Genomic DNA, 13141 nt, shown 5'->3' with positions numbered 1-13141 from the left:
TATTAGATTTTCAAAAAACTCCAGCTTTGCCAAACATTGTTTTCCTTTCATCAATCCATGTTGACATTTAAGTGTCCTGTTATCACATCCTTTATAATTGGTTGACCGGTCTGTAATTCCTGGTTTTCTCCCTTCCTCCTTTTTTAAACAGTGGAATTACATTTGCCACGTTCCACTTGAATTATTTCAGTTTTTAATCTTACAGAATTTTTGGAAACAAATTCAATGTATAGGATTGTAACAGCCTTCATATTTAGTAATGACATTCCACATTGTGTATGCAGCCTGAGGGAAAAACATTACAGTTTCTATAACTTGTAATTTGAAATCTATATTAAGGTCTCTATACAACATTTTTCATTCTGGTGCCTTAATGCCTTCTCAATACATGTGATTTACATTGTGCATTTTTTGTGCGGTACACAGCATGGGATGGGGGGTGCAGTATTGAATTCAAAACAATGCAGCTTAAGGACAGCGACCTTTCCCCACTATATCTTTGCAGCAGCTGCCCAGAACTTCATGCTGCGGGATGCACTGTAAACCCGGAGCTTGGAATATGCTGATCTGCAACACCTGGTCAAGGACTATTCCATGGACTGAAAGATCAGCAAATTTCAGGCAAACCCAAGAGTATCTTTCACAGAGTTAATGGTTTTCCAGGTGCAGTTCATATTTATCTTGATATGCATGCCTAGGAACTGCCAAATGAGCACAGAGTCCTGTGTCATGGAGTTGCTCAAGATGAACTTAAATGAAAACGCTCCATCTCCACCCTTCCTTGGCTAAGGTGCGTTTGACAAGGAGATGGATAACAGTTTCTTCATCACTGACCACCAGCAGAAGTCCAGGGCCAGAACTCACATTTTCATGGTGCTCCTATAAGTTAGATTTCCACAGCACTCGGTCATTTTTAGTCAATTTCTAAAACAATGCCCAGCCTGTGCGTTAGTGTTTTGGTGAAGTGTTGACAAAGTGGTACAGAAAATTTCCTGATATGTTTTGTAAGTCCTCTTCAAAGTTCCCAACAGTATAATAGTTGATATTGTTTTAAATAATATCCACAATTCTTTGTAGTGATTTATTTATGTTAGTATATAATTTAAATGCCAGTAAACCCCTAACCCTCTTGTTGCCCATTCCTAGCACTACCTCCGTAGTTTCTTGTGCTAAATGCAGGCAAGAATAGTGTTTCAGCTTAAGATTTCATCTTAGCCACATCAGGGACATGTTATCACCTGATTAAGCAGTCAAAAATCAATCTCGCTGGCTCTGAACATGCCATTTGAAGCAAGCTATTTAAAATGCACTAATGTAAATTTGTTGCCCCTAAAATTTCAGCTATTTTAAGTACCATTATTTGTTAGTTCACATTGGTTACAGGCATACATTTAATAATTTTACTTTTCAGCATTCCTGTTTTAGAAATAAACAGATCTTTCATTATGTAGTGCCTTAGCATCAGCTCAGTCGTGGCCCCAATTTGTCCATTGATGCCAACATCGACAACACAATTGCACATGATAACTATTTCATATGAGACTAAACGACTAATCAGCCATTAACAAAAGTACATTATATAAACCTCCTCTATTCCCAACAGATTTTGTTTGCTGCATGACCATCATCTTGTGTGAGTGAAGGATGCTGATGATGGTATTACCCTCTCACAGCTGCTTATAATAAAGTCCCACAAAAAGCATATCAGACAAATGATCAGCTAATGTGATTGGAGTGGTTGTTTGGTGAGGGCCAAAATTCTATTACTTACAATGTGCCCTGGGATCATTTATCTTAACTGAATTTACAGGCAATACCTCCAGTTTATTAATCTTGTTTTGAATTTAGTATCTTTGTCTGTTATGCAATACTACAGCAGTATCTTCAGCTTTGTTTCCAATTTTGCCCACTGGTGAGACAAATATCCTCAATCAATCCAATCTCTAATGGCAAAGAACTTCTCTTTTATCTGACATTCTTTCCCTAAGCAGTTGGAGCTTGCTAATACTTTGCCTTCAGAAGTTTCCCTGAGACCCTGGAACTCTACCATTATTGTTTGATGCCCATTTCTTGTGGTACATCTTGTGCAGCCTGCTGTATAGCAAAGGTGCTATATTACAAATTGATGGTTTGACTGTAGTTATCATGAACATTGTATTTGGCTGTACAGCTTGGGAAGAAAGATCTTTAAATATTCTACATTGTGATTTTAACAGGGTTAGGTGACAAAAATGTTGTTTGCTGCAGCCCCACAAGTGTTGTATTTATCAGAAGAACTTTACTTTGTCACTTACTCAACTTGTGACAACTGGTTAACAGCAACTCTCATCATCAGGCTGTTTTAAAACAGTTTAAAAGTTGTTTTTTTTTAGCTCTTGAGTAATCTGTTGCTTATCATTACTTTGTGTTTGAGAGACTTGCATATAGAGTCATCACACAAAAAAGGAGGACGTGGCTCATTGAGTCGGCACCAACATGCTCTTACAGTATGGACTAATTCTTCTGTTACCCAGTGGATTTGATAACTCCTGTATAGCTTATTTCCAAGTTATCTAATAAATAGTTAATTCTGCTCAATGTGTAAATATTTTAAAATCTGAATACTTTTGTTCTTTTATTTTAAATAAGCATAATGCAGTGAATATTGAGTGATTTTCATCTCAGCAAATCCTAAAGATCTTTAATTATTTTGAACTTTATTCTTTCCACAATCAGTTTTTTTTTATCTGCGTTGATTTTTACCATTGATCTGTGAAAAATACCCAGGCGTCAAGATTCTGGTCCAGAGAAAATATAATAAAACTGGTAATGTTTTTATATGTTTTAAAACCAGGAAGAGTCAGTGGGTAATAGTATTAACCTAGTTATGTCTTACCCCTCCTTGAAGGCACCAATGTATTCCAGGCTACATTTCCACAGAGGCTTAGGATCTCACCAAAGTTGGCGTGCTTACTGTATGAATCCATGTAGTGTAAGCAGGGTGTTTGATTGACAGAGGATGAAATGGATGAGGTATCAGCCAGCTCAAACCAGTCCTCAACCATTGAAAGTGAAAATAAAAGTAGGAGTAGGCTCGCTCTTCCGTTCAGCATTATCGTTGCTGACCTTCCAACTCAATGCCCTATTCCTGCATTCCCCTATGCTTTAGATCTGAGAACAATATCTAATTCCTTGAGAATGTTCAACGTTTTGGCTTTCACTACTTTCTGTGGCACAGAATTCCACAGACTAACCACTGTCTGCAGGAAGAGATTTTTCCTAATCTGTCCTAAATGGCCTACCCTGTAACCTTAGACTATGACCCCCTGGTTCAGGTCTCTCCAGTCATCAGGGACATCCTGTGTTTACCCTATCTAGTCCTGTTAGAATCCCCCGTCATTTTTCTAAACTCCAGCAACTATAGTCCTAACCTATCCAGTCTCTCTTTGTACATTAGAGCTGCCATCACAGGAATCAGTTTGGTAAACCACCTTTGCACTCATCCCATAGCTAGAACATCCCTCCTCAGACAAGGAGATTAAAACTGCACATAGTATTTCAGGAGTGATCTCAAGGCCCTGTACAGTTACAGCAAGATGTCCCTGCTCCTGTACTCAAATTCTGTCACTAGGAAAGCTAACATACCATTTGTTTTCTTCACTGCCCCTTTGTTTCACCTCTCCCGATCCCAAACTATCGCCACTCAGATAATAATCTTCCTTCCTGTTTTTGCTACCAAAGTGAAAAATGCCACTTGATCCACATTATACTTCATCTCCCACACATTTGCCCGTTCACTCAACTTGGCCAAATCTCTCTGGGCCATTTCTGCATCCTTCTCTCAGTTCACCCTCCCACCCAGCCTTGTGTTGCCTACAAATATTGAGATAGTATTTTTAGTTCCCTCGTCTAAATCTTGTTCCCTGTCAGCCCATTCTCTGTCCGTGTCAGGACACTATCTCCAATCCCAAATATTTAATTTTACATGCTGATGTCTTATGTAGGATCTTATTGAAAGTCCAAGTAAACAGTATCCTTGACTTCCCCCTTATCGGCTCTGTTAGTTAAATCCTCAAAATCCAGTAGATTTATCAAGCACGATTTCTCTTTTGTAAACCCATGCTGAGTCTGTCCAGAGATAGCAGGCCCTTCTTCAGAAGGCCCTAGGCCCGAAACATCAGCCTTCCTGCTCCTCTGATGCTGCTTGACCTGCTGTGTTCATCCAGCTCTACACCTTGTTATCTCTGAGTCTGTCCAGTCCTGTCATTGTTTTCCAAGTGCTCTGTTATTAAATCTTAATATGATGGATGTTAGCATTTTCCTTACCAATATCGGGCTGTCTAGTCTGTAATTCCTAGTTTTCTCTCTAACCCCACTACTTATAAAAAGGGGGTACATTAGCTACCCTCCAATACATGGGAACTGCTCCAGAGTTTATAGAATCTTGAAAGATGGCCACCAATGCATCCACTATTTCAAGGACCATTTCTTTAAGTACTGTGGGATGTGGGATACCAGGCCCATGGGTATTCATCAGCATCTAATCCATGAATTTTTCCAGTACCATTTCCCTCATAATGTTAATTTCCTTTTTCCTGCCTCTCACTAGACCCTGTGTCCGCCAGTATTTTTGAGATGTTATTTGTGTCCTGCTTTGTGAACACATGTCTGCCATGTCTTTGTTCTCCATTAACTTCCCCTTTCCTGACTGTAAGGGATCTACATTCTACATTTGTTATCATTTATCTTTTTCTCTTCACATACCTAGCGTTAAGTTGCATCTCTGCATCCTCCTCACAGTTCACCCTACCACTCAACTTTGTGTTGTCGACAAATGTGGAGATTTAATATGTAGTTCCCTTATCTAAATTAACGAACATTGTGAATAACTAGAGTCCAAGTACTGATCCCTGGTATGTCACTAATCATTGGCTACCACTCAGAAATTTTGATTTGATTTATTTATTTTCACGTGTATTTTGTTATGAAATACAGAGAAAAGTGTTGTATAGTGTCACCACTCTCTGGCGCCATCTTAAAATACAGAAGAAAAGAACCAAAACATCAAATATAAAGACAGAAAAATAAAATTCATCTTTACAGTCCATCTTGTTAAGTGCTCAGCCATGGGCCTGGACTAGCCAACAACCGGCCCCCTTGCTGCGCCATCGGAACCTCTCTGCCGCCATCTCCCCTCCACAGATGCTGCCGCCACCATGAGTCCTCACTGGAACTCACCAATGCAGCCGTCGCCGATGCTGTCGGGTCACACACCAGCCCAAACTCTGCTCAGCCACAGCTGCCGAAAGTCCACTCCGGGCTTGCCTACTCATGGTTTTCTGCGTGAATATACTATCTCCACCACCACCGCACTCCCCCACCCCCCATCCCAGTCCCACAGTTACAGTCATTATCCATATGTGTACTTTGAGACTGTCTTGGCAAATATTTTTAATCTACCCAAGTCCAGTGTACTAAGGCCCACTGCAGTGCTTCAACTGTTACCAGAGTTGTGGTTAAATAATTTAAAGTGTGAAATAATGCGGTGAACATGTGGCTTTCCAGGTATTGAATACTGGTCAATTTTCCATGAGATTACAGAGAGAGCATTTTATAGAGTTATTTAATTTTAATTACACTCATTATTACAAATTTTATAGATAAGAATATGCTTCTTGCGCACAACCAGAGAATCCTTGCATCTTTTTCCACTGCTGAGAAAGCATTCCTGCGCTTCAGAGCGGTTAGCCCTAATCCTGAAAGGCAGAAAACAAATGAAGGCATTTGTGATAAACCTATTAATCAGCTGTTTGACTCTAGAATGAAACCTCACACCTTTGATAGGGTATTAACGACTCAACGTGCTGAAGAAATTGCTGAGACAAAATCTCAATTTTCAGACGCTTTGGAGTCAGCATATGAAACTCACTCCTCTAATGGAAGCTCAGTTGTTGAGGATCTGACAAAGGAAACTGATTTAGTGTTGGCTGTTGAGCAAGAGAAGAACAAGCAGAAATTAGTATTGATGAAAGAGTATGGAAATGAATCGACCCTGTCTTTGGACACAGAGTTTGAAATGTACAGGAAACTAAATGAAATGAACTTGGAGCAAGCTGCTAGTGATTGTTTTCAGGAGGGTAAAAGAGAAACGTTGCATCAATACATTCCGGAATGTAAGGATTTGGGGAGATTGAATATAGAACCATTTCCTGATGCGGATGCTCAGAATCCTGCAGAATCTAATCAGTTTGCACGTTGTATTCCTCCAGTTGAAGAAATCGATGAGACCTCTTTTATTTCTGCAGTCACTTCAACACCAAGATCGTTCATACATGAGAATAATGAAATAGCTATTTGTGAATGTGCAGAAAGGTCAGCTGAAACTCACCTTCTCGAATGTAAATCTGCTGGGACCTCAGAAAGTGCATTCAATGATGGTGACAACATAGGTCCTAATGGGAGCATGTTAGAACAAGTAGAAGGTTCATGTAACAATGTCCTTCAGACTAATGTACTGTTGGAGAGTGTTAATCTAAGAGAAGGATGCTTCCTTTATCAAGACAATGAATTTGCCAATGACCAATCTACCTATAGTACATCAATAGACATTGAAAGTGAAAGTCAGGTACCATTGGTGCCATTTAACACGATTGAAACTGTAACTTCTACCAATATTATTTCAAAAGCTGAAGACATATTACAGAACAGCAATACCGAATGTGCATGTGAAAGTCCAGATCGTCCAGGATGGGAGATGACCTGTGAACTAACTGCAGTTAGTTATGAAATGTCAGCAGATTTAGATGAACGGAAGTTTTTTGATGATTCATTTGTGTCAGCTGCTGAGGATAGCATTGTTGCAAGTGTAGCAGTAGCAGACCATTACTGTGATGTGACGAGCCAAGTGAATGATGTATTTGAACCATTAGAGATAACTGAAGACAATCGGTTTATCAACTGTGTCACACAGACATCTGACTTGACAGCTCCTGGAGGTGGTACTTTGCTTGAAGGAACTTGTCCTCAAAACCAAGTGAAATGTGACAACTGTTGGAAAAAGAGCTCAAAAGGTTTAATTATGAAGGTAAACCAATATATTGATGCATGCACTGATTTCAGAACTGATTTCACCATGGATAAAGACACAACAGCTGTAATCCCTGTTGTTGACCGAGCTGACAACACAGATATAACTTTGATGAGCAAAAATAGACCAACTCTGGGACAAAGTAGAAAGTATGGAAATGTTGCATGTAATACAAAGTGGTCCATTGTTGAATCTACTGTGAAACAACAAAGCACACAGACAGCTAAGGTCACCACAGAGGAGAAATCCATCAATACGGTCTTACAGACAACAGATTTTAATTCATATTCAAAGGTACGATTTTTATTTTGGTCAACTAGATGTTTGTACTACACAAGTTAAGATGCTGCTCATGAAATTGAAATACATATCCCATTTTAGAATTTTTCACCTAGAAGGGCATATAAGAAAGAATCAACAAACTTACATTTTTACAATATCCTTCTCATCCTTAGTCTGTTCCAAAGCACTCTGGAACACTGTTGTCATTGTTGTAGAATCTTGTATTTCCTGAGGTCTAATAGCACAACAAATTTAATGTCAGTGTTAACTAACCTCATTGTTTTATGTGTAGCTGGCATTCAAGCCTGATTCAAGTTAAGTTGAGCTAAACCCTATGCATGATGACTCCAGTTTCTGTCCAGAATCAGGTTGACCTTATTTAAAGTCTGACCTTATAATGCTATAACTGTAGTATTGTTATGAAGCAGTGCCACTTTGCTTCATGTGCTTACATAGAGTATGATGCATTACCAACTGATCTGAATTTGCAGCTTTCAAATTTAAGCTTCATTTATTTTGTCCATGGGCAGTATTTCGGAGCCAGTAGCAATCAACTTCAAATGGCTAAAATCACTTGTGGAAACTAGGTTGAGGTTTGCAAAAAGAGTTCAGTGTTCCAGAGTCAGTTTAATGCCTTATCCAAAACTGATTGGGAACCTAGCTATGAAATATTTTGGAGAACTTGTACTGCTGGTACTGACTTTTGGAAGAGACATTAAATCAAGTCTCAATCCACTCTTCCGGGTGGTCTGCGCTTGTTAACCACTGATTCCCTTGTCTATCAAAAAAGTCCATCTAACTCAGCTTTAAATAAAATCAATGACCCAATCTTCACTGCTTTCGGGGATAGCAATTTTCACAAGACTACTAGCCATCTCAAAGAGAAAAAGAACTTGTCCTTATCTTAAAGGAAAGTGTTATCTTTAAAGTGTGGTCTTAGTCCTAGACTCCCTCATTACTGAAATGAAGACACTGAGACAAACTTTGTTAACATCTGACCTTACTATATCACAGCATTATTTGAGTATGTATAGCAGCTGTATAAAATAGTTAGCTGTATCTGGCCACAACCAAATCATCATCTGGTTCATCTTCACTTCTCACTGCATTCATGCATGTAAGGTTTGCCCAAGGCACACAAAAATTATGTCACTTAACACTCTATCTTATTTATGGTTGTGTACAGCATTAACTGACCAAATGTTTGGGCGATTTGCTTTCACCAGTTTAACGTATTCGCCAATGTACCATTCTGCAGACAAAATGTCATAGCAATTAGATATGCCATCTTTGTGCAAATTGAATTCAGTTATATTAACACTATATCTACCACGGTCTGCCAGAGATGATGATGCCATGGGGTCTCCTGTATGCCCAGCTCTTACAAATATCTTAGATGGAATAGCATCTTGACTCCTCCTTTGCACATTTCCAAGATGCGGATGATAGGTTTGCTAGAATTTAACCCATGGATTCATGTCAGTTTCTTTGTATGTCTCAATGAATTCATCCTGCATTCAAATGCACCTTTGAAATGGATAGTTAAATTAGCTTTTTTTTTTAGTATATTAGTCACGAAATCAGCCACGTATCTTCTGCCATCTACTGCGTGCCCACCTTCATTTGTATACATTAGGATTCCTACAGTTCTACATGTTACAGGGTTGACCTTGTCAACAACTTTGTATTTAAGACCTAAGACATTTTCTTCGTAAGCAAGCATAATGCAGAAAAAGGGCACAAAGCAATCTGCAAGATAGTGACTTCCCTGCAGGCCGTACTTTCCAAAGACTAAGGGATCATATCAAATGGCCCCTTTCAGCAGCTCGCAACAAGCAATATACAAACTATACCCAATCAACCCATGCTGGCAAAGTTGCGCTCTCTAATACACAGTTCAAAGAACACCAGACTTCTCCCAAACAGTCCGCTGCCCCTCTGAAAGGGGCACCTGGATTTCTCCAAAAGGGTTCTGTATCTCCCCATATCTCCTGCAAATTTTGAGTTTTGGCTCAAAAGTCTAAAGCTCAGTAGTTGTGTTTTGGATATCTCGCAAATTAAAATTGAAGGCAAATGCAGTTTTATATGTGCAGCAGCCTTGTGACCCATGGGTGTGTAAACTACAACCCATCCTGGCAAAAATGGTGGGTGCCTGGTTCAGGGATGGGGCTTCTGATTTGAAAGTTCTTGCACTGTTTTGCCAAAGACAGTTTGGGCCCTTGTGTAAGTATCAGTAGTATTTCATCATTCAGTTTGTTTTCATTGTTTAATGCCCTTCCTTGTGCTCACTGCATAGATTTATCTATGTTGAGCAATGCCTGCCAATTGTCAAGACAAATTCTCTTTGAATCTAAAAAGGTGATTAACTGTGCTTTGCTTGCTAAATGCAGGAATTGGGTCCCAATCAATGCAAAACCAAATTGAGGAAAGTTCTTGGTGAACTTGAAGAGCTGAAGAAAAAGTGTAAAAGGTATTACTAACTGTAATTAGAAATGTATAAATGAAGTCACATTTTAAATGCAGAATGGTGACACACTACAATACTTTTTTACTGTATTTTGTAACAAAGCATTTGTGACAATAAATAAATCAAATCAAATCAAAGGTTAATGAGTTGAAAGACCTTCAGTCGTAGCTATAAGAATTGTAAGTGAGATGTATTTGATAATTGACCTTCACTCCATCTTAAGATCAGAAGATACTGAAGCAATCCATGTTCAAATGCAACAAGATCTGGGCAAAAAAAAGGGAAGTAACACTGATGCCTCAAAAATGCCAGGCAATGACCATCTCCAATAACAATCTTATTTGAAACGAAAACAGAAATTGCTGGAAAAGCTCAGCAGGTCTGGCAGCACCTATGGAGAGAAATCAGAGCTAATGTTTGGGTTGAGTAACCCTTCCTCAGAACTGATGGTAGGTAGGAAAACATCAGTTTATATGCAGAAGGGTTGGGGTAGGGGGTAAGGAGTAAATGAGGGATGGGGATAGACCCAAAGAGAGAGAACTACAATTAGGCTGACAAAGAAATCGATAATGATCTGACTAGGTGGGTGAATAACTATTAATGGGGACTGTTAGTGGGTAACAATGGGTTGTGTGTAATAGTGAACTGTGTTAACAAGACCTGATGTATGTGGCTTGGGATAAGGACATGGGAGAGCTCAAGCCCTAAAGTTATTGAACTCAATATCGAGTCCAGAGGGCAGCAAGGTCCTCGAGGGAAAAATGAGGTGCTGTTCTTCCAACTTGCACTGAGCTTTGCTGGAGCACTGCAGCAAGGCTGAGACGGATGTTGACCAGGGAACAGGGTGGTGTGTTAAAGTGGCAGGCACCTGGAAGCTCAGATTCTTTTTTTTGCGGACAGAAAATAGGTGTTCTGCGAAGCGGTCGCCCAGTCTGTGCTTCATTTCCACAATGTAGAGGGGATCAAGTTATGAGCAGTGAATGCAATAGACTAGATTGTGTGAAGTACGCAATCTAACTTGACTGCAGCAAGTAACTCACCACCTGACTCCCCAAAGTCTGTTCCATATCTACAAGGCACAAGTCAGGAATGTGATGAAATACTCCCCAGTTGCCTAATCAGTGCACCTCCAACAACAGGAAGCTTGACACCTTTTTAGGACAAAGCAGCTAACTTGATTGGTACAACTTTCACAATCACTCGCTCCCTCCACCACCAATACTTAGTAGCAGTGGTATGTTCTACTATCTACAAGATGCACCGCATATATCAACCAAAGATCCTTAAACAGCACCTTCCAAATGCACAGCCACTTCCGTCGAGAAAGCCAAGGGCAGTAAAATGCAAAGGAAAGTTGATACAAGGGAACTCCATCGCTTGCAAGTTCCCTTTCAAGCCAATCACCATCCTAACTTGAAAAGTCCTCAAGGAGGCAGTTCACACCCACTTTATCAAGGGCAACTAGGGACTGGCAACAAGGGACTGACAACAAAATTGCTGGCCAGACAGCGACATCCATGTTACACAAGTGAATTTGGAAAAGGTTGCCATTTTTATAATTGGCGTGTCTTCCACAGAGTATGGCATTAAGCCATCAGTTTTTTCCATGATGGCATAAATAGAAATGTTACATTTGTGTTTTAAGATATTAAGTACCTTACTGTGTGTATAGAAAAGAACTTAGTTGTTTATATAACTTGGGAGAGTCTAATAGGATTGCTGAATACAAAGAAACAGATGTTGGCAACTCAGCTTGATTGGGGAGAAAACCATTTTAAGTGAGAAGAATAGCTTTTGAATGGACAGTGCCCTTATTCTAGTCTAAGGTTTGATTATTATTCTAGTTTCATGTGATGTCTCTATTTAATCTAAAAAATAGTGCAGATGCTGGTGTTATGAACTAAACCCATTCAAAACATTTTAAGGTAGCCTAGACCCTAACTTTTTTTTACTTTAAAGGTAAATGTAACATGCTGATTGATTAAAATGTAATTACGATTAAAGAATTAAATGTGTTGCTCAATGGTTGGTATACGAGAAATGGATTTCAGTTCATGGGACGCTGGCACCAGTTTTATGAGAAGTGTCAGCTGTGCTATTGGGATAGTTTTCACCTGAACCATGCTGATACCAGTGTTGTGAAGAGTTGTACACCTAGGGTGGTTGAGAGGGCTTTAAACTAAATAGTGTCAATGAGGAATCGAGTGAATGAAAATTTTAACAGTTCAAGAGAGACGACAAGGCAAGAAAGCAAGATAGCAATAAAGGAACACGACAGTCAGAGTGTGATAGGAAGGGACAGAACTTGGAAACTCAAGTCTGCTAATAGATAAGATTAGAGGTTGTGAAAATAGTAAAAAGACAGAGCTTAAGGCTTTGCTTCTGAATATGTAGCATTCATAACAAAACGGACAATTTGAAAGCACAAGCATGTATGATCTGATAGCTGTAATGTAACATGGCTGCAAGGTAACAGACGCTGGAACTTAAATATTCAAGGGTTTAGTTTTGAAGTTCAAAATGTACATTCAGTTCAGGTAGAAATAAGAAATAGTGAAAGTAAAGACTCATCTGTGGGAGTAGTTAATAGGCCAGATAACAGGAACCACACTGCAGGGTGGCATATACAGGAGGAAGTCATGGATGCTGTGAGAAAGCTACAGCAATAATCATGGGTGATTATAATTTACATACAGATTAGATGCATAAAATTTGCAAAAGCAGTCTAGAAGAGGAGTTCAGTGTTTTCAGGACTTTTTTTTTTGGAGTAGCAAGTTATCAAGCTGAGCCAGACTGCTAGAAAGGCATTTGGAGTGTGCCACCAACACCCACCCACCCCACCCCCTCCCCCCCCAAACCAGTCCCTGCAGTAAAACTACCTGAAGCCTGAAGAAGGTCTGTCTTTTCTGCCACCAATCGCTCTAAGCTGTGGTCTTTAATCAGTAACTAAAGGACTTTGTAAACATCTTATGCCTCTCAAGTGAAAAGAAAATGGAGGAAGGACATTGATGAACAGAAAATCTTGACAAGTTTAGTGAGTGGGTAAAAACCTGGCTGTAGACTATAATGTGGAAAAATGTGAGATTATGCACTTTGCCAAGAGGAACTGAGCAGCTCAAATTTTATTTAAATGCTGAAAGGCTGCAGATAGCTGAACGGCAGGTTTGCGATAAAGAGTAATGCCAACAGCCTAGTTTCAATTCATGCACTGGCTGAGGTTACCATAAAGATTATCTCAACCTCTCCCCTCCCCAAGGCATAGTGACCCTCATTAACTGACCACCATTCTGTCTCTCTCACGAGAGAGCAGCTCCATTGTCCTGCCG

At 39.6% G+C, this 13141-nt stretch overlaps 1 protein-coding gene across 7 annotated transcripts in view; it reads left to right on the top strand.

Annotated features, from left to right (window-relative positions):
* rbm44 (RNA binding motif protein 44) overlaps positions 1 to 13141 on the top strand; it is a 140660-nt gene that overhangs the window by 33521 nt on the left and 93998 nt on the right. For all 7 annotated transcript variants that reach the window (XM_048598581.1, XM_048598588.1, XM_048598583.1 and 4 more), the window contains 2 exons: positions 5640 to 7360; positions 9739 to 9818. In XM_048598581.1, coding sequence (XP_048454538.1) covers positions 5640 to 7360; positions 9739 to 9818 — 1801 coding nt within the window. The remainder of the gene's footprint in view (positions 1 to 5639; positions 7361 to 9738; positions 9819 to 13141) is intronic.

This window comes from Rhincodon typus, chromosome 7, assembly GCF_021869965.1.
Source record: "Rhincodon typus isolate 14 chromosome 7, sRhiTyp1.1, whole genome shotgun sequence".
Lineage (NCBI taxonomy): Eukaryota > Metazoa > Chordata > Chondrichthyes > Orectolobiformes > Rhincodontidae > Rhincodon > Rhincodon typus.
This window is presented reverse-complemented; position numbering and strand designations above follow the sequence as displayed.